Source organism: Canis lupus, chromosome X (genome assembly GCF_011100685.1).
Source record: "Canis lupus familiaris isolate Mischka breed German Shepherd chromosome X, alternate assembly UU_Cfam_GSD_1.0, whole genome shotgun sequence".
NCBI classification, from domain to species: domain Eukaryota; kingdom Metazoa; phylum Chordata; class Mammalia; order Carnivora; family Canidae; genus Canis; species Canis lupus.
Genome location: NC_049260.1, coordinates 122,781,972 through 122,806,527, shown reverse-complemented (window position 1 = coordinate 122,806,527; position 24,556 = coordinate 122,781,972). Strand labels below are relative to the sequence as shown.

Below are 24,556 nucleotides of genomic sequence, written 5' to 3'. Positions count from 1 at the left end.
CGCGGGACCCACACTGAGCGCGGCTCGTCTCTCTGCCCCAGCTTGGCAACGAAGAGGAGAAAGGGGTCCCCGATGCGGGCCCGGGCCTGAGCAACAGCCAGGAGCTGGACAGTGGGGTGGGCCGCACGGACGAGAGCACCCGCACGGAGGAGAGCTCCGAGCACGACCTGCTGGGCGACGAGCCCGCCAGCGCGGCCAACACACCCGGGGCCCTGCGCAAGAGCCGCGACCTCCACTTCAGCATGGACTCCCTGCTGGCCGAGGGGGCCGGCCTGGGGGGCGGCGACGTCCCGGGCCTCACCGACGAGGAGTACGAGCGCTACCGCGAGCTGCTGGAGATCAAGGGCCACCTGGAGAACGGCAACCAGCTGGGCCTGCTCTTCCCCCGCGCGTCGGCGGGCAACGGCGCCCTGGACGTGAACCGCAACGAGAGCCTGGGCCACGAGATGGCCATGCTGGAGGAGGAGCTGCGGCACCTGGAGTTCAAGTGCCGGAACATCCTGCGGGCGCAGAAGATGCAGCAGCTGCGGGAGCGCTGCATGAAGGCCTGGCTGCTGGAGGAGGAGAGTCTCTACGACCTGGGGGCCGGCGAGCCCAAGAAGCACGAGCTGTCCGACATCTCCGAGCTGCCCGAGAAGTCGGACAAGGACAGCACCAGCGCCTACAACACGGGGGAGAGCTGCCGCAGCACCCCGCTGCTCGCGGAGCCCCTGCCCGAGAGCCCCCTGCGGCGGGCCGCCGCCGCCACCGGCAACTCCAACCTGAACCGGCCCCCCTCGGGCCCCGCCGTGGCCGCCCACCCCAAGGCCGCCGCCGCCCCGCAGGGGAGCCCCGCCAAGTTCCGCTCCCTGTCGCGCGAGCCCGAGGTGGGCCGGAGACCGCACCCGGAGGAGCGCGTCCGCCGAAGCCCCAAGACGGGCGCCGCCCTGGAGCGCGTGGGCCCCGAAGGCAGCCCCTACCTGGCCCGGCGCCACCGCGGCCAGGGCCAGGAGGCCGAGCACTACCACAGCTGCGTGCAGCTGGCCCCGCCGCGCGGCCTGGAGGAGCTGGGCCACGGCCCCCTGGGTCTGGCCGGCGGCCCCCGGGTGGGCGGGGCCGTGGCGGCCACCGAGGCGCCCCGCATGGAGTGGAAGGTCAAGGTGCGCAGCGACGGGACCCGCTACGTGGCCAAGCGGCCGGTGCGCGATCGCCTCCTCAAGGCCCGGGCCCTGAAGATCCGGGAGGAGCGCAGCGGCATGACCACGGATGACGACGCGGTGAGCGAGATGAAGATGGGCCGCTACTGGAGCAAGGAGGAGCGCAAGCAGCACCTGATCCGCGCCCGGGAGCAGCGGAAGCGGCGCGAGTTCATGATGCAGAGCCGGCTGGAGTGCCTGCGGGAGCAGCAGAACGGCGACAGCAAGGCCGAGCTCAACATCATCGCCTTGAGCCACCGCAAAACCATGAAGAAGCGGAACAAGAAGATCCTGGACAACTGGATCACCATCCAGGAGATGCTGGCGCACGGCACTCGCTCCGCCGACGGCAAGCGCGTCTACAACCCTCTGCTCTCCGTCACCACTGTGTGAGCCCCTCCCGACACCCCGGCCCCCACCCTCCCTTAGCATCTAGTGTGTGTCTGCGTGTGTGTGCACAGGACTGTGTTACCAGACAGCGGCCCCCGAGGAGAAGGGACACTTCTCTCCATCGGCCACTTCCTGCTCCCCAAGTGCAGCCACCACGTTGACACCTGGCACGGGGTGGGGGGAGGGGGCAGACGTGTGACAGGCACCCCTCCAGCTCTGTGCGGGCCGTGTGCGCGCACACACACCCCCCACCCCACCCCCGGCCCCCAGAGCTCTCAGCGTGGGTACTTGGGGACAGGAACGTCGGACTGCAAAGGAGAGGCGGAGGGGACTGTCCTAAGCACAAGAGAAGGCCTGGCTTCCAAGCTGAGCACAGCCTCGCCCCCTGCCGGGAGCCTTGGTTATTTGTTAGACAAAGGCAACCCTGAGTTTTGTGGTTTTTCTCCCTTTCTGTGCTTGCCAATTGTTGTTTTTCTGTTTCGTGGACCTGCTCTGGGGGCTGGCAGCTCCTTCAGGCAGCCTGACAAAAAAGTGGAACCCCCGGTGATGGCTGGGAAGGAGGTGGGTGGGGGGAAGGAAGAGAGGGAGGGCTGGGCTGGGGCAGGGGGAGGGAAGGGTTGGGGAAGAAGGGGACAATGGGAAGCAGCTTTCTCTGTGGTCTCCACTCTGAGGCGTGGGGACGGGGAGCCTCTGTGTGGCTCGGGAGGCCCACCCTGGGGGCCACTTCCTTCCCCGATGACCGAGGGAGAGCCAAGACGGAAGCAGCAGTGGAAGACCTTGGTGACAAGACCCACGCCGAGCTGAGGGAGAGGCCTGGACCCGAGAGAGACGGGCCCGGCCAGCTGGGCTGACTGGGGAGAAGATGCTCTGCACCCCACTCTGCAAGCGTGGACCAGGCCCAGCCCCCAGGGCCCCTGCGGCTCCGAGGGCCTCAGACTGGAGGCAGACAGGCTGCCCACCCCTGCCCCCCATCGGCATTGAGAGAATAAAGCAAGCTGCCTTTTTGAGGTGACTCCTGGCGTCTGTGTTCATTCTCACCCGGCGGGTTTGGCGGGGGTGGGGGGGCCGGGGGGGCCAAGGCGCGCCTCTGTGCTTCCCCTGTCCTCGAGGGACGGCAAGGCCTTCTGAAGTACCCAGAGCACAAGACAGTCCACCCGAATGATGTTAGAAGTGTGCCGTGGTCACACGGGTGACCCCGAGGCAGGCCTCCGCCCCGCGAGGCCAACCCTTGAGAAGCGGGTTCTGGCCTCCTCCACCCCCCAGTTCAGGAAGAGCCCTAGAAGAGGCACGGAGCTGGGACCCTCTGGGAGGCACAAACTACCCTTGCTTGTCTGGGGACCCGCACGGTGCCCAGCACGGAGATTGCCGAGTAGACGCCTTGTGGCCAGATGCCTGAACACCCGGGTGGCCGCGGAGGACCCTTCCGTGCTGGGAAGGAACTCCCAGCGGGGCAGCCAAATGCTCGAGGTTCCCTTCAGTGCAGCAAACCACTGGGCATCTGCTAGGTGCTGGGTGGGGCCCCGGGGCCCCAAAGAGTGCCATTCCGGGAGCCCCAGCTTGCGGGGGGGGTGGGGTGGGTGTACCTCCTGGGGTGGGCGGCTGCCAGCAGCTGAAGCGGGCAAGGATGCATTAAGATTCTAAGGAAACATCCGTGCAGGCTTCTCATCAATTCCCCTAATTTGCTGAGATGGGCGTGAGTGAGAAATCCGAGAAATCCAAGCAAGTGTTCCCAGAAGCCTGGGCCCTGCAGGGCAGGCTGGGCCCTGAGGGAGGCCGCATCTGTGGGAGCAGCTGGGCGTGGGGGGGGGGAGGCCCGAACAGTGGGAGGGACGAAAGCGCTTGTTGGTGACAAGGAGCCACGGGAGCCGAAGGGGTTGCGGGGGGCCCTGGGAGGCCTCTGGAGCCCAGCACCGGGAGGATGGCACATCTTCCTCGGGAGGGGTACCTGGGTCCCCGAGCAGGCCCTGTGGAGGTGGGGGCTCCAGGGGCCCATCCCTGCTGCGTGAAACTGGCTGGCCGTTGCTGCAGGCTCACCTGGTCAGCACTAGAGGCTGCCTCGGGGGACAGGGGAGGCCGGAGGCCCAGTGCTCCTGGGATGGGGGCCGACAGGAGGCTAACCTGCAGTCCCCTGCCGCCTAGAAGCCGACACTGGGGCTCTGGGACGCTGGCGCCAGGAGGGCCATTAGCTACAGCTGCCCTGGAGTAGTGACTTCACATCGGGGCCCTCTGGCCGCTGAGCAGAATCAAGAGCTGCCGAGCGGCCAACAGCTGCCATTGTCCACGCTGCCTGCCCTGCACGGGCTGCTGGCAGAACGGGAGGACCAGTCTCCTTTCACTCCTTGGCAGGGAGGGGGAGCAGCAGGCACCCCTTAATTACCACTGTGGGTCTGATTCCAGAAAGCTCTCCCCGCCAGGAGTCGTAGCCTGGTCGGATTATTAGGGGACTCAGCCCCAAGCGTCCTGCTGCAGCCCTCCCTTGGGGAATAAGGAGCCAGCTCCTCCCCACTCCACCCCACTTCCGGAGGAGTAAGGGACAAGGAACCGGGAAAGGCTAGTGTTCCCCCAGTCTGGAGGAGGTCCCCAGGCAGTGCCGGCTCACAAGCCACCCTCCACACACCCGGCCCCTCTCAGTGCTAAGAGCAGTGGGTGCTCAGGAGAGGGGACACAGAGAAGGCACCAGGCCAAACTGGAAGCTGGCTCTTCAGAGATGGGGGGGGGGGCCCACGTCATCTTTCCGACGTCCTGGGCCTTCCACGTGTCCCACCCGACGCCATGCCGTGAGAACCCACTGGGAGGCAACACAGAGGTGGGGTGGAGGGCGTGGAAGGAGCACTCCTCAGCCGCCAGACGTCACAGCTTCAGCTACAGGAGTAAGCTAGGGGGACCCCTGGCGCTCTACACAACCAGCAAGAGAGGTTGTCGCCCCTGCCCAGAACCCCACACGGGGCACTCAGAAGGCAGCTCAGGCTGCATCCACACGTGTTGCCAACTGCTGGACCTCAGGGAAGCTGGGGGCGGCCCGACCTTGTCTGGCACTTGCCCTTCCAGCAGCAGGAGGTCGGGGCAGACCAAGGCAGTGGCAGGATGAACCCACACCCTGCCCAGCCCCACGCAGGCAGCTGGGAGAGACCAAGGCAGGCACCGGGGGCAGCAGGCAGGGCAGGCTGAAGTGGGGGCCGAGGAAGGAGAGGCTGCGATGGCCGAGCACGCAGCACACACGCGAGGCAGGGGAACTCCGGCCCCGTCCCCACTCAAGAGCCTGCGCAGTCCAGGTGGAGCCGGGTGCCAGCTGCCAGCCCCTGCCGGTGTGTACATGACACGACAACGCGAGGCAGGAGCTCGTGTCCTGGTTAGAGCCAGCAACTGTTTATTTAAAGTAGCAAGAGCCCAGGGGTGCCACCTTCAGGCCTGGATGTGACTCTTGGCACTGAAGGCCAGGTAGTAGATCACTAGGCCGATGGCTGCAGCCAACACCTCCGTAGAGACCCAGGGCCCGTTCCAGGTGCCCTGTGAGAGGAAACCAGAGTTAGCTCGGGGCAGAGCCGGGCAAGGAGCCAGCCCACCCTAGTCACTCTCCCTCCAGGGCACAAAGATACACTGGCCAACCAAAGCCCGATCCCACCCCTCAAAAATGGCAAGGCTTGCTGTGTGCTCCCTGCTTCCCCTCGAGACTGGGCCACTCACCCGATGGTCCACACTGACCGTGAACAGGGGTGGGATGATGGAAATGTCCTCATTATTTCTCTGAGCCTGCAAGGGAGATGCTGGTGTCAGGGGTGCTGCCAGGTGGGGCACGGAGGGGCCGGACAGGCAGCAGCGTTGACCCGACGCATGGAAGAGAGGAGAACCAGGCAAGAGACGAACATGGGAGGTGCAAAGACAGGTGTGGCAGGCGGTCAGGAAGGTGCCCACCCGGCCGTTGTAATCTGTGAAAGTGAGGTCCCCGCTAAGAGGGGGCTGCAGGGTGGAGACGACTGTGGTAGTGGGGTGTGCTCTCCCTCCTGGAGGCCTGGGCGGGGCCCTGGGTGACTGATCCTCACCTTCCTCAGGAGGCTGTAGGACTCCTCATCGAAGAATCTGACCTCGTAGGTACCTGCATGGGCGCTCTTGTGGTCTAGGCTCCAGGATACCTGGGTTGGGTATGTTCGGCAGGGGGTGAGCACAGTGGACACACCAAGGTTCCCTGCTAGTGGTGACAGTACCACTACCAGCATCACGAGTCACAGAACCTCAATCCTCCACCGGGCCACCCCTGCACCTTCAAAGTTGTGCCTGTGAGCAGATGGCCTCCCCTCAAAATGACAACTGCAGCATCCCTTACCTGATAACGCCCCACGTCCTGGCCCCGGGTGACAGGAAACTGTTTTCCACTGACGTCAGCATAAAGAGCCATGTTCTGGGAGAGGGAACAAAGAGAGAGTCACCTTCTCCCCTCTCTGGTGGTCAGGAGCCCCCAATGTGGGGCCGATGGGCAGCAAGGCTGCACACAGTCAAGGACTGGAATGTGTCTGGCAGGGGGCAGCACGTGAGAACCATGGAGGTAGCCTGCCATGACCCAGAGACATGCCAGGAAGCCAACACCCAGATGCTGTTCCTGCCTCTCCGCATGTCTCCCCTATGTGGGGGGCACATACCCCACCGTGGCCTAGCCTCCCTAACCCACAGCAAGCCTGTTAACTGCGAACAGAGGCAGGATGACTGAAGCGTACTTGTTATTCCTGAGCCTGGAAGCAGGTGTTAGGGTCAAGGGGTGCCCAATGAGCCACCCGAGGAGTGTTGTACCCAGAAAGGCCACCTTGGCAAACCGCAACCAGAAAAGGGATACAGGAGCCTGGGAGCTGGCTATACCCCTGCTGTTTCTTACTTCAGCGTCTGCTGTTATAAGGCACAACGAGAGGTCTACCTATGTATTTCACATCTAGGCCGATCAGATTAGGAAAATGTTCTTTTAACACCTTTATTTATTTTATTTATTTTATAGATTTATTTATTTATTCATGATAGAGAAAGAAAGAGAGAGAGAGAGAGAGAGACAAGGAGGGGCAGAGACACAGGCAGAGGGAGAAGCAGGCTCCATGCAGGGAGCCCGATGCGGGACTCAATCCCAGGACTCCAGGACCGCGCCCTGGGCCAAAGGCAGGCACCAAACCGCTGAGCCACCCAGGGATCCCCTTAACACCTCCTTTATTTTTATTTTTATTTTTTAAATTTTCTTAGCAACACTTTTTAAAAAATATTTATTTATTTTTATGATAGACATAGAGAGAGAGAGAGAGGCAGAGGCACAGGAGGAGGGAGAAGCAGGCTCCACGCCAGGAGCCCAACGTGGGACTCGATCCCAGGACTCCAGGATCGTGCCCTGGGCCAAAGGCAGGCACTAAACTGCTGAGCCACCCACGCGTCCCCCCCTTTTTTAAAGATTTTACTTATTTTTTTATGAGAGATACACAGAGAGAGAGAGGCAGAGACACAGGCAGAGGGAGGAGCAGGCTCCACGCAGGGAGCCTGACGTGGGACTGGCTCCCAGGTCTCCAGGATCACACCCTGAACTGAAGGCAGCGCTAAACACCTCCTTTAAACAGCCTGGCCTGGAGCAGCCCCCGTGGCTCAGAGGTTTAGCGCCAACTTTGGCCCAGGGTGTGATCCTGGAGACCCAAGATCGAGTCCCATGTCATGCTCCCTGCGTGGAGCCTGCTTCTCCCTCTGCCTGTGTCTCTGCCTCTCTCTCTCTCTCTGTGTCTCTCATGAATAAATAAATGAAATCTCTTAAAAAAAACCAGCCTGGCCTGGCTGTGCCCTGACCTTTCTCTCCTCACCCTCCGTCTGTTCACATGGGTCTGACCCCACCAGCTGCCAGTGAGGAATTGATGCCCCAGGTCCCAGGCTCAGTGCCCACCTTTTGCCCCACACTCTCCTGGCTGAACCCCCACTGCCTCACCTGGACCCTGTTCTTGCACGTCAGGGAGATCTCCACGATGAAAACAGTCTCAGTGGAAATGACGGCATCCGAGGTGGTGTAGTAGGAAGGGGTGATCTGGGGCTCCACGCAGGCCTCCGCTGTGGGGAGGTAGACATACCTACGTAAGGCCCAACTCGTGGGTAATGGGCTGGGGGGCAGGAGGGACCACCCAGACCCACTTCCCAGACCTTGTCAGCTGGCACATGGGGCCCTTTGCAATCTGTCAGGTGGGGTGTGGGCAACAGATCCAAATGCTCAGTCAGAAATGCAGCAGTAAGTGGGGGGAGGGTGAGACAGTTTTGAAGGAAGGCTAGGCAGATGGGGCAGATAGAAAGGCTATTTTCAAAAGAAGAGCAAGGGAGAGAGAGAGAGGGAGGAAGGGAAGAGAAAGAGAAAAAGATTATGTGTTTATTGGGGAGAGGGGCAGCAGCAGCTGGATAGATTTACTGGACAACTGGTGCCTATGCCTCGACCTATGGACAGGGAAGCCATGCGATGACTCTGGGCTGCAGCCTGCCCTGGAACACCCCAGAAGCCCTAGGGGAGGGGCAGACAGACCTCAATTCAGAGCCACGCATGGCCCTGGTCAGTTTACTGAAGGCATCCTCCGCAGACAGCAAGCGTGGTGCTGCCTGCAATGCATGCAGGCTTGAGATGAAGGGGTCTCTGGCTCCAGCCACGGGTGATAGAAGGCCAAGACTGGACCCAGCATTTCCCAAGGGAAGGAAATGGGCCCAGTTTGTCCCCTTTAACAGGGCTGCCGGGAGAGAAAGGATGCTGCCTCAGCCACCTCCACATTGCTGGAGACTGAACTGCTACAGGTTAGGAAGGGCACTGCCTAAAACACAGGGTGCCAAGCAGATGCTAACCAGTGGGGAAGTTGTCAGCCAACTGCTCTTGGAATGTGTCCTGGCAGAGCCATGCATTAGGCTGAGACAGAGAAGCTCCTGAATCTGGGCTGGAGGAAGATGCCTGGGAACATCAGTAGGGAGTGATTGTCTGGAGCCACATATGTGGCTTCCACTAAGCTTGGCCTTTGCCCTATGGACCCTGAGGAACATCCAAGAGTTTCACAGCCAGGTTTGTCCTTTCCAGACATCGCAGGCTACACGGTGGGTAATCCCCAAGGGGAAGGTGAGGGGGGTGCAGGCAGGAATGCCAGTTAGGCTGATGAAACACTCCAGGCACCAAATGCTCTGGCCTGAGCAGGGCAGGTGAAGTGAATGTGAAGAAGGCATCCCCAACCGAGTCTAAGCACCCCCCAGGCTTAGCAGTGGTTCGGGCAAGGATCTCCTCCTAAACACACTTCTGGACTCCGGTTTGAGCTCAACCGTGCCACCAGGTGTTAAGAATCTCTCAAGAATGTTCATTGATCTGACTGTGGCTCAGCTCTGCTGAAAAGCCCCTTACCAATACACCAGGACCTCAGGGAAAAAGTCAACAGTCCGGCCTGGCACCCCAGCGCCGCACCCCCAATCTCTTCTACCTTTTTCCCCTCTTCTGATGCTCCTATCTAACTTGCCCATGCTCACGGTCCCTCTGCCTGGACCGTCCCTGCTTCCTCTCTTTACAGCTCCCTGCCTGGGGAGGCCTGGTCTCACCTCACCGGGTCAAGTGGCTCCTCTCCCCCCAGCCCAGTTTCTCACTCCGATCGCACTGCGCGGCAGAGTTTTGCTCTTGTCCGCCCCCACCCCCGCCCTCCGGGACTGGGAGCTCCGAGGGGGAACAGGGACATGTGTCACTTTCCTTGCTGGGGCTGGGAAGCGGGCGCACAGGGCAGGCTCTGGGGCTCTTCCTCGCGGGAGGAGACGGAAGGAATCTCTGGCTGTTTCCCCCGCAGCCTGGCCGCTGGCTAAACGGTCGCCGCGCCCCGAGGCCACCTGCCTCTCGGAGGAAGAAGGCCCAGAACCCTGCTTCGCCCGCACCCCTCCTCCCCCACGCACCACCAGTCGTGGGAAAGAGGCTCGCCAGAAAGGAGCCCCGGCCAGGCCGCTACCTGAGCAGCAGGAGAGGCTGGACAGCAGGAGGAGCGCCAGGGCGCCGAGGGATGCCAGCGCCGCCATCGCCTCTTCTCTGCCGAGGGAAAAAAGAGACCGACTCCCCTCGACACGAGGGACAGACGAGGAAGCACGACGCGTAAGCAGCAGCGGCAGCCAATCAGGCGCCCGCGGGCCGGGCGGGCCTGTGACGCCGCTGGCGGCACTGACGTGTCCCCTCCCCAGACCAGAGGCCCAGGTGGCCGCCCCACCAAGATGGCGGCGGCGGCGGCGGCAGCGGCGGCGGCGGCGGCGCTGTCCGCGCCGGAAGGGGGCGTGGGAACCGGCGCGGCCGTGCGCGTGCGCACTGCCGGGTCCGTGCTCGCTTCCGGCACTTCGCACCCTGCCGAACTCTCGCGAGAGCGGTGTCTCTGTGTCTGGACGTGCGACGGCTCTCACGTTCCGTCATGGCGCTGAAGGTGGCGGCGGTCGTCCGCGGCGCTCCAAAGGCGGTACTCAGACCCGCTCTCCTCTGCCGTCCTTGGGAGGTGAGAAGGGACAGCTGCGGCGCTCGCTGGCAGGCCACAGGCTTGCAGAGCGTCTTGGAGCCCGATTGGCTGTGGGCCCCGCGAGGGGCGGGGAGAGGGCTAGGCGCCGCACTTGATTGGCTGCCTCTGCTGTCAGTGAGGGGCTTGGGTAAAGTTGGCCCTCGTCCTGCTTTCCCAGGGGTCTGCATCTTGGGCGGGGGGAGCTCCGGACCGGCGAGGAGAGTGGGCAGCAACGGGCCAAGTGTCACCTCCTAGTGTCATTGTGGGAGCCTCGGGATCTTTGGTCCCGAGGCGGTCACGTGTCCCGGCCCGCGGGACTCTTGCCGTCTTAGGAATCCCGTTCCCAGTCCCCGTTCCTCCTCGGGATTTTCTCTTACGGACTGCTTTGTCGCTTGTCCCAGTGGAGTTGGAGAACCGGACTTTCCCGGTATCCCTGATACCACACCCTCCCCCTGGACATCTTTATAGCCCCAGATGCCTTCTCCCCGCAGGCGCCTGAAATGGAAGTGAGCTAGATTTTCTGAGACTGGGGAGGTGGGAAGCCGTGGGGGCTTTGCTTCCTCAGTTCTCCGTTTAGGATCTTGGTTATTCAGGTCTCATTCCTCTTTCTTTTCACACTTAAGCGAGGGTAGTTTACTCTGGGTGAGTCAGAAGCCATCGGAAGCATCAGAGAGCCCGGACTGGCTCTAGGGGTCAAGACGTATGACCTCCAGGCCTGGCTCCCCGCACTGACCCACAGTATGGCCACCCTCCTGTCTCTGAACTCCAGTTTCCCCTCCGGCTCAAAGGAACTAGCCAACCTTGACCTTCCAGAATCCTGTGACTTTGCTAACACACCTTGTGGACACATCTGCTATACTTCTGCCGTCTGACCCCTCAGGAAAGCTATCCTGTGATAGCTTATGCTTTATGAAATTCTGATTTCTCTTAACTTAAACCCCTCTGAGGAGGGGTTTTCCAGAGGCCCTGGCGGCTCTGGCAGTTAGGCTCCCACGGGGTCTTGGTGAAGATATTTGTCTCTTCCCTGATCTCCTCTTTGTGTGCTTGTGCCCATGTTGGGGTGGGGATGGAGGAAGGCAGCAGTGGGTAGCTGGGCAGTGCCTTGCCCTGAGACCGTCCTGGGTATGGAAAGCTTTAGGGATGAACCTCAGATCTTTGGTCCCACCAATTGGGGTCTTGTGGGAAAACATGCAGCCACCATTGGCACTTGATCTAACAGAACACGCTGAAGAATGAAGCCTCACTAAGATTTGGAATGTGGGAATCCTTTTGCAGGGACACATAACCACCCTGGGCTCCTTTCTTTCTGTGGCACTGTCAGAGGATGACTGAGAACCCACCCTCCCACTTAATGCTCAAGCAGTAGCCCTGTGCATATATCCCATCCTGCTTTAAACGGGGCTTCTTTGACAAGTGGCTTCAGAGGGCGGCGTAGGTGCGAGGCAGAACTCGTATAACCCCCTGAAGGAAGGTGCCTGTATCTGTCCAGAGCAAGATAGGGAAGTCAGTCTTGAGAGCTCTCTGGGTCTTTGGCTAAAGCCTGGAAGAAACATCTAGCATAGGGACCAGGTGAAGGAGAGGTTTAGCTTAGGTGGTGATGTCATCCAAGGGAGAGGGTAGGGGTGGGGGTGGTTACCCAGATACAGAGCTAGGTGCAGATGGTGGCTCACCACCATGGCCAAGTTACTTGCCTGGTGCTGTTGGACTCCTAGGAGGAATTACTTGCTGGGAGCTGCAGGGGTCCACCCAGTGCTGAACACCGGCTTGAGGAACTGGTGGGGTGAAGGGGCGGGTGTGCCCTGCTGGGAACCAAATGGCTTGCTGCATCCTCCCAGCAACCACATAAAGTGGGCATCTCTATTCCATAGGTTTCAGGTAAGGACAGGAAGTTCAGCCAGGTTAAGCTGTTTGTTACCAGAAGCAGTGGATGGTGGATTTGGACCAAGGCCTCACTGGCCCCCCCAAACCCACCACCCTTTCCTTCAGTTTCTCATGTACTTGTTAATTTGGGAAATGTTTCTTATGTCCAAGCTCTGGACCAGGCATTCTGCTAGGTCTTGGGATGACAGTATGGAACTGGACAGACATGGCTTCCGCCCTCAGGGGCTTAGGGGTTGGGGAGGGAGCAAGGCAGTTGATAGGGACAGCCTAGGGAGATTGTGGTTGGTGGGGGAGGGAGTAGGTAGGGCTTTGGGAGCCCAGAGGGACCTCCAGTTCCACAGCCTTAACACATCAGGGAAGGCTTCCTGGAAGAAGGGCAGTGGGAACCTCCTTCTATAAGTCGAATCAAGAGCCTACAAATAAGATGAATTCAGATACTGACAAGTGGTGGAAAGAAAACTAGGAAAGCCTCGAGTGTGCCTGTCACTGCAGGCCCAGGGGCCACATGGATAAGCAGGTACCTGCAGCCTTTTGTCTTAGTGGTCACTGCCCTCCTGGCCTCTGGCTTGGGTGGGTGACCGGCACACCAGTGCTGCCGGAGCTTGTGCAAGGGGATGGCTTGTGAATACCAGCCAGGTAGACCCCAAGGGGATGGTCACTCTCTGAGCTTTCTAGACTTCTAGCAAGAGGGCATGGCTCTTTGCAGAATGGCCGGGGGATTATGCTATTGGCTGGAGCACTCTGCTTTCCCAGTAGGCAAGGGGCAAGGGCATCTCAAGGGACAAAAGGGACCTTGGTTCTGTCCCTTCCCATTTGGGTTGAGGGACACCTGGGTGTGTTCCCAGGTGGGGCATAGCAGGGAGGAAAGTGTGAGGATCTGTAGCCCCACTGTAGAGGGACCTGGCACACAAGCTTCTGCCTCCAGACAATGTGGGGGACTCTAGATGGATCATTTCTCAACACCTGTCTCCTTTGGCCCAGATAGCTTTTACTCTGAAGCTGTCAGACAGGAGTGGTGTGGCTAAATGTGGCTGTTTCGGAGTCAGGGGGTTGGGAACATTTATCTTGCATGTAGGCTACGAAGCAGTTTTGCAATCCTTTATGAAACCCTTCTGAAAGCTTGGTGTCTGTGATTTTTCTAAAAATGGTTACGTTTTCCGTGGCGTGTTTGCTTTGGACTTGTGATTGTGGAGGGTCGTTCGCCACAGTGCCAACCGTGATGGTCTCTGGGCGGCCAGGGGGCTGGGTGCTCTCTTTTTCTTTTGATCTTCCTGTTAGGACTGTATGCTGATTTTATAATAAGGAAAACAGATTTTAAAAAAGATAAAGTGGTTGTTGTGATGGCCTTGCGGTTGGTTATGATTTCCCTATCGTTCCACATTTAGTGTGCCAACTTTCCCGCGTTAACAGACAACACACATCACTGAGCAGGAATAATCGGCAGATAAAGAATCACACAACAAAAGGGGGAGGGAGACACATTTCTTAACTGACTGTGGAACTCAAGGAGGCATAAAGGGTTGCGGCGAGCCTCCCGGGTGCTTTGACGGGCTGGTGCTTGGGAAATGGAGGCTCTGGAGCCATTTGTGTGGGCACGTACTGTGTGCTCTTCACCAGATGGTGGTGCGTGGTTGAGGTGAGCGGATGACACGTGGGGCCTGTCTGGGGATGGTGGGGACGGTCCCTCTCCCCTGCAAAGAGTTCAGTTGGCCTTTGCCAAACTGACTTTCTGGGCTCGGCAGCAACCTCTGACATCTGGGTTCTCTTTCCCAGGTTCTAGGTGCCCATGAGGTCCCCCGGAGGAGCGTCTCGGTAAGTACCCGCCAGGGTGTGTGCTTGCATTCGCGCAGACTGCTGTTGATGCGTGTACGTCCATCTGTGCGTGTGGAGGTGTGTGCATGCTGTTCCTCTCTGTTCCCTGGCCCTCGGTTTCCTTCCCTCGGAGGCGTGGTCTCCAGAGGTCGCCCACCCCTCCTCACGTGAACTGTACTACACAGTGTCCCCAGGGAAAAGGCCCTGTTCCCTGGGCACAGCCTTGTTCCTCCAACCTTGGCTGACTAGTGTCTTCTTCCTTCCTATTCTCTCTCTAGCAACAAACAATTGTGAGTATTCTTCTCATCTGCCTTTTAAGTTTTGGGGCTTTTAATTGCTGTCAGATTGACCCAAGTCCAGGTGGGGGTTGGGCCTGCTTCTGCTGCTGTCCCCCTGAGCAGCGAAGCCCCCAGGAGTAGCCCTGTCTGGGGTGGGGTGGGGTGGCGGGGTAGGATACCCCAAGCTGGCACCTGGTCCCACCTTCAACCTCCCCTCCTTCCAGCCTCCATCGGCTAAGTATGGTGGGCGGCACACAGTGACCATGATCCCAGGGGATGGCATTGGGCCAGAGCTCATGTTGCATGTCAAGTCTGTGTTCAGGTAAGCAGCCCCTGGGCCCACTTCCCCTTGACCTGTACCCCCAGGGGAGGTTGTATCCCGGGCCACGGGTTGGGGGTGGCTTGAGAACCGTGCCAAGAGGGGCAGTAACCCCAGGCCTTTCATCCCAGTGCCTGTGATCCTGCCAGGCTGGCCTGGGCGTGGGGAAAGTGCCAGCAGTCCTGCTCACTGTGTTGTGGAGTTTGAGTGTCTCCCTGTTAGTTGGTGCAGATGGGCCTAGTCTCCTCTCAACCAGAGCCAGGTCAGGGTGGGCAACAGCAGTGGAGAGGCCTCTGCACCCAGTGGTCCGGGAAGGCTTCCGGGAGGGGGCCTGGCGTTCGCCTGGGGCCAGCTCCCTTGACCTGCTTCTGCTCCAGGCATGCGTGTGTGCCAGTGGACTTTGAAGAGGTGCACGTGAGCTCCAATGCTGATGAAGAAGATATCCGCAACGCCATCATGGCCATCCGGCGGAACCGCGTGGCCCTGAAGGGTGAGTTCAGGTTGGGGGTGGGCACAATGTGATACCATGCATGATTCCTTTCACTTTTTTTATTATTATTTATGAGACACACACACAGAGAGGCAGAGACACAGGCAGAGGGAGAAGTAGGCTCCTCGAGGGGAGCCCGATGCGGGACTTGATCCCGGGACCCCAGGATCACACCCTGGGCTGAAGGCAGGCGCTAAACTGATGGGTCACTCAGGGATCCCCTGATTCCTTTCACTTTTAAGCTGACACTTGTCCCTAGGACCACACGACTCTGACCTCAGGGTTTTTCTGGCTAGGGAAGACCCTTCTGCTTGGAGAATGGACAGAAGCTTCCAGGGTCCTGTCCACCCTGCGGTTCTGAGATCCTGGTGGCTGTAGACTATGTGGGGGCCTGTTTAGTCAAGGGCTTCTGCCCACCCCCTTCCCTCCTGGGATGGCCCTCTCTGCTGGGGTCAGCTTTGACCCTCAGAACCTTTTTCACAAACCACATGTCGCAGAGATGCAGTGTTAGCCCTCTGCCTGCTGCTTTGGCTCTACCCACCACTACCGTGTGGGTGTTACACACGGGAATTCTAGCCCTTCCTGAGGTCACCTCGGTTTGGTACATGTCTTTAAACTCTTTGTATTACTCATTTTGTAAGCTAGAGCCCATCACCTGCTCTGTGTGAGCAAAGCCAAACCCGGCTAGAGTCCCAGGCCCTGGCAGTCAAGAGGTGGAGCTGACGTGGCATCTGCAAGGTGCCTAAGACACTGGGCGAAGGCAGCGTGGGCAGGATGTGACTCGGAGGGGGCCATGGGCCCCGTGGGCTCTGAGAAAAGCCTACTCGGCACCCTCGGGAGAACCGCCTTTTCCCAGTGGCAACTGGCCCCCTGCTGCTCCGTTCTCTTTTGCCCTGGGTCCAGCCCGGGCCAAGCTATAGTCTTCTCCAGGCAGCCCCCATGTGCCCCTGAGCTGGGGCTCATGTGGCACCTCGACACAGGGCCTGACAGTGACACTGGTCAAGGTCACATTGCTGGCGCCAGCCTGGCTAGCCAGCCTGTTAGTAAGCAGGAGTGGTCACTTTCTAACCAGCCAGACCCTGATCTTGCCGTTTCCTGCCCAGGGTCTGGCAAGATCTCTTGGCTAACTGCCAGCCCTTGTTCATTCATTTGTTCATTCATTCAGTCAGTGAGTGTTTATCAAGTGCCTGCTATGTGCCAGGTGCTGCTCTAGGTCCTCGGAACCCATCCATGAAGCAAACGCATGCACACACGCACACCCTCTGCCCCCACGGGGCTTACGGTGCAGGTTACACTCTGGCGTTCTGTGAACTATTTCTGCTGTTGAAAGCCATCTTCTCTCCTGGTTGGAGCTGCCTCTGGCATGCGTTCCTTTGTTCAGGGAGGGGAATACGGTGGTATGGCTGAGCCTGGGGCCCCCCTCCAGCCTGTCTTCGTCTGTCTTGCAGGCAACATCGAAACGAACCATAACCTGCCACCATCCCACAAATCCCGAAACAACATCCTTCGGTGAGAACCAGGTGCACAGGGTTGGGGCTCAGTGCAGGTGTGGAGCGTGCTGGCAGACAGTTGTGGAATTGGCCATCTCCTCTTCTCTCCGTGTCCCCAGCACCAGCCTGGACCTCTATGCCAATGTCATCCACTGCAAGAGCCTGCCAGGAGTGGTGACCCGGCACAGGGACATCGATATCCTCATTGTCCGGGAGAACACAGAGGGCGAGTATAGCAGCCTGGAACACGAGGTGGGTGAGACCCGGGCTGTCCCCTTCTCCCCTCGGGTCATCAGGGCTGGGGATAAGCCTGGCTGGGGTCTACAGTAACGAAGGCCAGGCCTCGAAGAGAAACCTGGGCCAGAGGGTCTCTTCTCCCTGTCCCTGTCCCAGAGTGTGGCTGGGGTGGTGGAGAGCCTGAAGATCATCACCAAGGCCAAGTCCCTGCGCATTGCTGAGTATGCCTTCAAACTGGCCCAGGAGAGCGGGCGCAAGAAAGTGACTGCTGTGCACAAGGCCAACATCATGTATGCCCCGCCGCTGCCGTGCTCCTGCCCGTTCTGCAGGCGCCTGGGAAACCGCTGAACCGAACACGCTCCTGGGGCCCGCTCTCAGGGACTTGGAGCCCGGAGCCCTGGCCGCCCACCGAGGGGCCACACTCAGGGCTGTGTCCCCTTGCCTGGTTCCCAGGCGAGGCTCTACCGCACTGCATGCTTCGGGGAGGGCAAGCGGGATTATGCCTGTCTCACAGGCGGGGGGCTGGTCGGAGGTTGGAACCCAGCTTCTGTGGCCATCCGCACACCCCATTCCTCCAACTGGCTGTTAGAGTGGCCAAGCTGGTGTCTTGTGTCCCCCTCCTAGGAAACTGGGCGATGGGCTTTTCCTCCAGTGCTGCAAGGAAGTGGCAGCCCGCTACCCGCAGATCACCTTTGAGAATATGATCGTGGACAACACCACCATGCAGGTAGCTGGCCTGCCGGGCCCCATGGCCGCCTGCCTCGGGCACCGTGGGCTTCCCGTGCTCACGCTCCCGTCTGTCTCCTCCGTTCCTGTAGCTGGTGTCGAGGCCACAGCAGTTTGATGTCATGGTGATGCCTAATCTCTACGGTAACATTGTCAACAATGTCTGCGCGGGACTGGTGGGGGGCCCTGGCCTTGTGGCCGGGGCCAACTATGGCCACGTGTACGCTGTGTTTGAGACGGTGAGTGGCGCCTAGGGCTGCTGGCCCCTGGGTGCTCTATAGCTCGCAGACCATTCAATTCACTGGAAGTGTGAGGATTCAGTGGTTTTAGGTTATTCAGAGTTGTGCAACCATCACCATTGACTCGTTCCAGGACGTCGTCATCCCCCCAAAAAGGAAAGCCTCGTACTTGTTATTTGTCACTGTCACCCACACCCCCCCCCCCCGCCCCTGGCCACCACTCATCTGCTTTCTGCCCCTGTGCATTGGCCTCTTCTGGCCATCTCCTACAAATGGACGTGGGTTTTTATTTTGTTTTTTTTTAAGATTGATGATTGATTTGAGAGAGTGAGAAGCATAAGCGCACATGAGTAGGGGCAGAGGAGACGAAGGAGCAGACTCCCTGCTGAGCCACACGGGGCTCTGAGATCATGACCTGAGCCGAAATCAAGAGTCAGACGCTAGCCACTCAGGTGCCCCTACAAATGGAGTCTTATGGCATGTGGCCTTTTATGATTAGTTTCTTTGCCTTAGTGGAGTTTGTTTTTTTATTTTGCCCCAGTCTAGTGTTTTTAAGGCCCATCCACGCTGTAGCACAGCTCAGAGCTTTGTTCTTTTTTATGGCTGAGTCACATTTCATTATACGGAGAAACAGACCACATTTAGTGGACCTATTAGTTTCTATTTTTTAGTCTTTTTTTAAAAAGTGAGGCAAAATTGACATAACAGAGGGAAACTATTTAAAATGAGCAACTCCGGTATTAAGTGCACACATGGTGTTGGGCCACCGTCTCTTCTGTCTAGTTCCAGAGCATTTCCATCACCCTGAGAGGGGACTGTGGCCACATTCACGAGCATCCCCGCCCCAGCCTAGGGCACCCACTGACTTGCTCTCTGTCTCTGTGGGCTGGCCTGTTGTGGAGGCTTTGTGCCAGCACAGTCACATACCAAACACTGTGACCTTCGCCACCGCCTCCCCTGTCTCACCCCTTCTAGGCTACAAGGAACACAGGCAAGAGTATCGCCAATAAGAACATCGCCAACCCCACAGCCACGCTGCTGGCAAGTTGCATGATGCTTGACCACCTCAAGTAAGTGACTTCTCGATGCCCCACTGGCAGCCCCCCTGGCAGCCCCCGGCCCCAAGGGTTTGAAAGCTGCTCTCCCTCCTTAGGCTGCATTCCTACGCCACTTCCATCCGTAAGGCCGTGTTGGCATCCATGGACAACGAAAATGTGAGGCTCCGCTTCTCCCCTCCCCTGCCTTCCCCCCAGCCCCTTCCCCCAGGAGGGCTGGAGCTGGTGTGCCATCTGAGGGGCAGGAAGTGGTGACCTGGCACCTCCCACTGCCCCCAAGGGGAGGGCGGAACCAGGCAGGGTAGGGCTTTCTGGACCTGAGCTGGTCCCGCTGCCCCTCCAAGCCATGGGAGATAGTGGGCTGCCCTCGGGCTGCCTACAGGGTGGGGGTCAGGTGTTGGCAGGTCCCGGGTGTGTGTGCCCGAGCCTGTCTGTCTCCCGCAGATGCACACCCCCGACATAGGAGGCCAAGGCACTACGTCGGAAGCCATCCAGGACATCATCCGCCACATCCGCATCATCAACGGCCGGGCCGTGGAAGCCTAGGCGGTCCCTGGGACTGCCTCCACCCGCTACCCCTTCCCACTGCCGGCACTGCAGCCAGGTGGGTGGGCAGACCGAGAATAAACCACCCTCTGTCCCCTCTCTCGGCCGCCGCGCTCCTGTCACTCCAGGATGCTGACGTTTCAGCTCACACTTTATTAAGAAAAGAAATACGCACACTTCCCACTCAGGGCCCTTTGTGAGGGTTGGGGGCAGAACGAATTCTAAACGGTGGGCCAGGCTCCAGCATCTTCCTGCCCTGCCACGGGCTATGAGAAAGCTGGCACCCAGGAGGGTGGCAGGAGGCATCCCGCCTTCCCTGAAGGCACTGGGAGGGGCATGAGGGTGATCAAGGCCCGCCTCAAGCTGCACAAAGTGCCCGTCGAGGCCTAGGGGTTGAGCCAGGGGTGCTGGAGGCAGTCGGCGGCGCTGGCCCGCTTTTCGGGGATGTATTCCATCATGGGCAGCAGGAAGGCGCTGAACTGCGTGGCCTGCTCCAGGGGCCACTCGTACTTCTCCATGAGCACCTCGTACAGGCCCCAGTGCTTGAGGTTGTGGATGTGCCGCAGCTCTCCTGGGGGGTGGGGGGGCAGTGGCCTTGGGTGAGGCTCTGCCGGGAGGGCCCCGGGACCCGGCACTCCCCCTGCTTGGGAGCCTGTGGGCCCTGCCCTACCCTGGACATCCAGGAGAACGGAGCCTGCTCAGTCCTACCTCTCCGGTTGAAGAACTCCCGGGAGTAGCGGCCTGAGAGGGCAAAGGCTGGGGGGATGTCTCCCAGAAGCTCCACAATGTGGGCGATGTGGTCTGTAGACAGAGAGGAGGCTGGGGGGCAGCCGGGCGGCTGGGAGGCCCCGAGGCTGAGCCCAGGGCCGGCCTCCCCCTACCCTCGTCACGACTGTAGTCTTCTCCAGAGTGAGGCTCGAATAGGTAGTCGCCGGTGGCCAGCTCGAAGGCCTGGAAGGGGGAGAAGGTGAGGCTGCCAGCCGGTGGGCTGGCCCTGGGCAGCCCCAGCTGAGGCATACCATGCACGCCGTGCTCCAGATGTCGGCGGGGGGCCCGTATTCCGCTCCGATCAGCACTTCCACAGCCCGGTACTGGCGAGTCTGGATGTCCTCGGTGAAGTGCTTGTGCTGGAGGCAAGGGGAGCCCTGGGGAGCAGCCGGGGCCACAGCCGGCCTGCCCCCACTGGCCCCCACCATCTCCCACCGCCTCTGGGCCCATGAACCCAAGGAGCCCAGTGGGGTTCGCTCAGCCTCAGGGTCCCCAGAGGTCCCGAGAGGGACTGGCCTCCCCGCCCCTTGCAGTGGGTCCAGTTCCGCTGACTGGATGGGACAGATGCTGGTTTGGGCCCAGTCCTGGGTCTGAGTCATGAGGCAGACCCTGGGGTCTGGTCGAGTGGCACTGTGGGCCCCAACGGGCTCCTTGGGAGCGGGCCTGCGCCCCTGCCCTCAGCAGGGTGCCCAGCTCTGCTCTCCAGGCCAGCTCATACCACCCAGCAGGCGTTGCCCAGGTCTGCGATCTTGATCTTGATCTTGTCTGCGTTTTGGGGCTCTAGGGGGTTCACCAGGAGGTTTGAGGCACCAAACGGTGCTGGAGAAGGAAGAGAAGTGGGGAGAGACTGAGCTGGCCTGGGGTGGGGGCAGGCAGCCCTGCCCGCCGGCCACCCACCAAGTCTACCCACAGGCCCTGCCCAACTTACTGCTGGGTGACAGGAGGCCCCCGGTCTCCCGTTGGTTGGAGGAGCCTGAGAGGATGGAGCACGAGGCAGGAGAGAAAAGGGAGCCGGAGAAGCCTGAGGTCTGGGAGCCCGGGCTGAGGCTGCGCTCGCCCCCTCCAGCGGGGGAAGAGGAGGCAGGGGAGAGGCCAGCCCTGGTCCCCCCAGGGTGGCAGCCGGAAGAGGAGGTGGAGCCGCTGCCCCCCTCTAGCCTGGAGCCGGCGTCTGGGGAGATGGGCAGAGGCAGCGTGTGAGCAGAGGCCCTGGTGGCTGTGCTTGGTGGGCACGCCCTTGGGCCCTCACCCTCGGGGCCCTCACCCTCAGCCTGCGCCGCCGCCTCCATGGCCTCCAGCCTCTGCAAGTCCCGCAGCCGCTCCTCCAGCAGCCGCTTCTGCTGCTTCCGTTTGCGCCGCATCTTCTTCCTCTTGTTCTTTGACAGCTTACCGGTCTGCCAGTAGAGCCAGGGTCACCCCCGGGTTCCCTTCACCCACCCCCTGACCAACCCAAGCCTCTGCCGGTGCCTGCATGCCTCGCAGGGGCCAAGGCCTCCGGGCCCCAGGGCTACTTTGGGTGACCGAACATCACCAGACTCCAGCCCCCCACCCCTGGCACCAGCCCTTCACCTGCCTCCTGTCTCCATCCCCCTCTGGTCTCCCCAAAGCTGCAGTTTGCAAAGGAGCTGATGGGTCTGCCTCTGGGGTGGGGGGGCTCCCCTGGGGATGCTCTGGGCCCCACCTGGCCCTAGACGCAGCGTTCTTCCATTGAGGCAGTGGCAAGCCCAGCAGCCCCCGAGGACAGTTTAGGGTTTGTGACCCACGCTGTGTGTCACCCTCATCCTGGGGGGAGAGGTGGGGGGGTGGGACCAGAGACCCAAGGAGGGAGCTCTGAGGAGGCAGGGAGAGGAAGCCCAGGGAGAGGGGCACCCCAACTTACCAAGACCTCCTGGGGGGCAGTGCTGACTGGGAGGGCAGGGGAGCGTTGGGGGAGAGAGAGGAACAGAGACTCAGGCAGGGGCTGAGGCCCACAGGCCCCCCCCCCGCCCACCAGCTCCTGCTACCTGTGGAGCGGGACGGGGGCGGTGCCCCTGACTGCTGCCACTCGGTGGCCTCAGTGGCCAGGCGCCTGATGTAGGCGTCACCCACACACAGCAGGATGTTCTCGGGTTTGATGTCGGTGTGGATGATCTTGCACTTGGTGTGGAGGTAGTCCAGGCCGTGCAGCACCTGAGGAGGGCCAGGTGAGCTCGAGCAGCCCCGTCCGTCTGCCTGTCACACTTGTCCCGTGGAGCACACAACGCTCACCTGCCGCACGATGCTCTTGACGCAGGGCACGGGCAGGCCCTGGTAGTTGGACTTGATGATCCACCTGAGGAGCTGGTGGCCCAGGACTTCCAGCACCATGCACACATCTGGGGCTGGGAGTGAAGGGCGGCCAGCAGGCACAGCTGGGGCGCAGGCCCCACCCACCCGAGGCTCTGCGGGTGCACAGTCACCACCCTCCTGATGTCATTAGAGGGTCCCTGTCGCTCTCAGGTGTGCCAGTTGGAATGGTACCTTCTGTGCTCGTCCCAGAGCCCGGGTGAGGCCACAGAGGCAGCTGCTGCCATTTGGGGTAACTCAGCAATGCCCATGAACAACCAGTGTCAACCTGGCCATGTGCTCCCCCTCCCCCCACGTATAAACACAAACCCCCAAAGCGCTGGGGCTATTCTGTGGACTAGTGTCCCTGGAAGGGAGAAGCGCAGATCGGGAAACTGAGGACCTAGTGGCTGGGATGGCAGGAGCTGGCCCTGCCGTTGCCACGCTGGGAAGGATACGGACCCCGTTAACCCCTGAGATCCTGAAGTCATCGATGAGCTGGACGATGGTCTCTCTCTTGGGGTCACTGGGGTCACTGTCTCGGACCTGGAGCGAAGGGGACACTACTGGCTCCGGCGTGCCCCGCGCCAGCTGCCGCCTGGGGCACCCCCGGGGCACCTCGGGCCCTCGTCTGGGCCTCGGGGCCTGCCCCTGCCAGCTGGAGCCTGCCCCTCCGGGAACTCCGGGAACTCCGCCCCGCCGGAGCGGGGAGCGGGGAGCGGGGAGGGAGGCGCCTCACACATTTCAGGAGCTTGATCTCATCCACGGCCGTCTCCGTGTAGTGCCCCGCGCTCTTCACCACTTTCAGGGCCACGAAGCGCTTGCGCCTGCAACCCCAAGGCCTGCGTCGGCTGCCGGCGGGCCAGAGCCCGGGGGCCTCGCGGCGGGCCCGGGGCCGGGGGGCGGGGGTGCTTACTGGATGTCCCAGCAGAGCCACACGGTGGAGAAGTGGCCCCAGCCCAGCTTGCGCACCACGTGGTACCGCCCATTGAACAGGTCGCCGATCCTCACCGGGTAGTAGCCGCCTGCGGACGGGAGCCGGGCGGTGGGCGGCGGGGCCCCGCGGTCGGGGTGCCGCGCCCGGCCCACCCCTCCCGCCGCCGGGCCGCCCGCCGGGCCTCACCCTTGCAGTAGTCCTTGGGGTCCTCCTGCTCCTCGTCGTCGGAGCCCAGCAGCCCCTGCAGCATCCGGGGCGCCGGCGCGGCCGGGGCGAGTTCGGAGCCCGACGACTCGGGGCCGCAGGACGCCTGCGAGCTGCGGGTGCGGCGGGCGGGCGGGCGGTGAGCGCGCGGTGCCGGGGTGCGGGGCCCCCCCGAGAGCCCGGGCCGAGCCCTACCTGCTGCTGCTGCCGCCGCTGTCCCCGCCGCCGCCGCCGCCCGCGCTGGCGCTCATCCCGGCCGCGGCCCGCAGCTCCCGCGCCCCGGCGGCTGCTCCCGTGGGGCCGGCCGCCGCCCGGCATTTATAGGCTCGGCCGCTGAGCTCACCCGCCTTTATAAATAGCCTCCCAGCTGCTCGGCTGTGGGCAAGGTATGCGGCGGGGAGGAGGCGCCGGGCCACCGGCGGCCCCCGCCCCACCCCCACCGGCGACGGGCCGCGCTGGGGACCGTCGGGGCCACTGGCCTCCACGCTCGCGCCGACGGGGACACCCCCCCGCCCCGGCAGGATGCCCTAACGAAGTGCCCAGGCTGAGGCCTTGTGGCGGGGCGGGGGGGGGGGGCCCACTGAGTGGGGGTGTGTCAGCGGCCTGCTGAGTCCCCACACGGCAGAGCTGGAGCCAGCTGAGGGGGGCAGTGGGCAACCTGGTCCTCAGGCCGCCCCCCGCCCCCCCACAGAGCTCACATGCCCTAGGACAGCAGTGACACTTGGAACATTCTCCGGTTTCCTGCTTGGCCCCTGTGGTCGCCTTCCCAGAGGTGACCCTCCCTGTTCCCTCGCAGACCCCATTCCCTGTGCACACTCCGTGCTCTTCCACCTTACGTGGCCTCTTGACCCTTTAGGCCAGCAGGAGCCTCCTCCCCCCGCTCCCCCCCCCTGGCCCCGAACGTGGTGCGTGGTGTCACTGGGGATTCTGGATGAATGAGTCAAGGCCTGAGCTGAGGGCAACTGGTTCCTCCCACCGGAGGTGCCCGGACGGGTCAGAGCCTGGAAGCCTACCCGCTCAGGACTCCAGCACCGACCCCGTGTGCTCTCCCTTCCAGCTCCTCTGGGCCCTGCAGCCATCCCCGCCTTCCTCGCTGGGCCCACCATCCACCTTGCCCTGTCCTCGGATGTCCTCCTCTAGGGACCAGACAAGCCCACAACTCTCAGGACATACCAGAGGGATGCCAGGGTCGGGTCCAGCAGAGCCCTCTGGAGCCTGTGACTTG

General features: G+C 61.4%; 4 protein-coding genes across 9 annotated transcripts in view; 2 read left to right on the top strand and 2 right to left on the bottom strand.

The window, feature by feature from the left end:
* PDZD4 (PDZ domain containing 4) overlaps positions 1–2,577 on the top strand; it is a 30,867-nt gene extending 28,290 nt beyond the window's left edge. For all 5 annotated transcript variants that reach the window (XM_038588672.1, XM_038588673.1, XM_038588674.1 and 2 more), the window contains one exon: positions 42–2,577. In XM_038588672.1, coding sequence (XP_038444600.1) covers positions 42–1,568 — 1,527 coding nt within the window. In that variant the 3' untranslated portion in view covers positions 1,569–2,577. The remainder of the gene's footprint in view (positions 1–41) is intronic.
* A 2,328-nt stretch (positions 2,578–4,905) lies between these two features.
* Positions 4,906–9,648, bottom strand: SSR4 (signal sequence receptor subunit 4). Its single transcript, NM_001204756.1, has 6 exons — positions 9,521–9,648; positions 7,504–7,622; positions 5,887–5,961; positions 5,606–5,695; positions 5,250–5,315; positions 4,906–5,072 (listed from the first exon to the last, which is right to left on the bottom strand). Exons 1-6 carry the CDS (start codon positions 9,585–9,587, stop codon positions 4,968–4,970), a joined length of 522 nt encoding a protein of 173 aa, NP_001191685.1. The 5' UTR covers positions 9,588–9,648; the 3' UTR covers positions 4,906–4,967.
* Positions 9,649–9,882: 234 nt separating this feature from the next.
* On the top strand, positions 9,883–19,220 carry IDH3G (isocitrate dehydrogenase (NAD(+)) 3 non-catalytic subunit gamma). The gene is made up of 13 exons (XM_038588669.1): positions 9,883–10,048; positions 13,703–13,741; positions 14,020–14,031; positions 14,244–14,341; positions 14,716–14,828; positions 16,277–16,337; positions 16,438–16,570; positions 16,712–16,845; positions 17,180–17,282; positions 17,374–17,520; positions 18,496–18,590; positions 18,674–18,734; positions 19,020–19,220. Exons 1-13 carry the CDS (start codon positions 9,968–9,970, stop codon positions 19,119–19,121), a joined length of 1,179 nt encoding a protein of 392 aa, XP_038444597.1. The 5' UTR covers positions 9,883–9,967; the 3' UTR covers positions 19,122–19,220.
* Positions 19,221–19,254: 34 nt separating this feature from the next.
* SRPK3 (SRSF protein kinase 3) lies at positions 19,255–23,582 on the bottom strand. 2 transcript variants are annotated; one of them, XM_038588668.1, is made up of 15 exons: positions 23,527–23,582; positions 23,314–23,444; positions 23,107–23,215; positions 22,930–23,017; positions 22,649–22,736; positions 22,134–22,240; positions 21,890–22,055; positions 21,766–21,791; positions 21,151–21,280; positions 20,818–21,057; positions 20,608–20,708; positions 20,141–20,248; positions 20,003–20,072; positions 19,830–19,922; positions 19,255–19,692 (listed from the first exon to the last, which is right to left on the bottom strand). In XM_038588668.1, the coding sequence occupies exons 1-15, from the start codon at positions 23,580–23,582 to the stop codon at positions 19,508–19,510; spliced, it is 1,698 nt and encodes a 565-aa protein (XP_038444596.1). In that variant the 3' UTR covers positions 19,255–19,507. The 2 variants fall into 2 exon arrangements, with proteins under 2 accessions (XP_038444596.1, XP_038444595.1); XM_038588667.1 differs by having other exon boundaries at positions 19,830–20,072.
* Between the last annotated feature and the right edge of the window lie 974 nt (positions 23,583–24,556).

Excerpts from the sequence above, each read along its gene's own strand:
- SSR4 (NM_001204756.1), bottom strand. The coding sequence starts at position 9,587 with ATGGCGGCGCTGGCATCCCTCGGCGCCCTGGCGCTCCTCCTGCTGTCC. Across the intron at positions 7,623-9,520 it reads CAGCCTCTCCTGCTGCTCAG|CGGAGGCCTGCGTGGAGCCC; the intron begins GTAGCGGCCTGG and ends ACCTCCCCACAG. Across the intron at positions 5,316-5,605 it reads CCTACAGCCTCCTGAGGAAG|GCTCAGAGAAATAATGAGGA; the intron begins GTGAGGATCAGT and ends TCTCCCTTGCAG.
- IDH3G (XM_038588669.1), top strand. The coding sequence starts at position 9,968 with ATGGCGCTGAAGGTGGCGGCGGTCGTCCGCGGCGCTCCAAAGGCGGTA. Across the intron at positions 16,846-17,179 it reads GTGCACAAGGCCAACATCAT|GAAACTGGGCGATGGGCTTT; the intron begins GTATGCCCCGCC and ends TCCCCCTCCTAG. Across the intron at positions 18,591-18,673 it reads ATGATGCTTGACCACCTCAA|GCTGCATTCCTACGCCACTT; the intron begins GTAAGTGACTTC and ends CTCCCTCCTTAG.
- SRPK3 (XM_038588667.1), bottom strand. The coding sequence starts at position 23,582 with ATGAGCGCCAGCGCGGGCGGCGGCGGCGGCGGGGACAGCGGCGGCAGC. Across the intron at positions 20,249-20,607 it reads TGGGCAACGCCTGCTGGGTG|CACAAGCACTTCACCGAGGA; the intron begins GTATGAGCTGGC and ends CCTTGCCTCCAG. Across the intron at positions 20,073-20,140 it reads TCTGGAGCACGGCGTGCATG|GCCTTCGAGCTGGCCACCGG; the intron begins GTATGCCTCAGC and ends TCCCCCTTCCAG.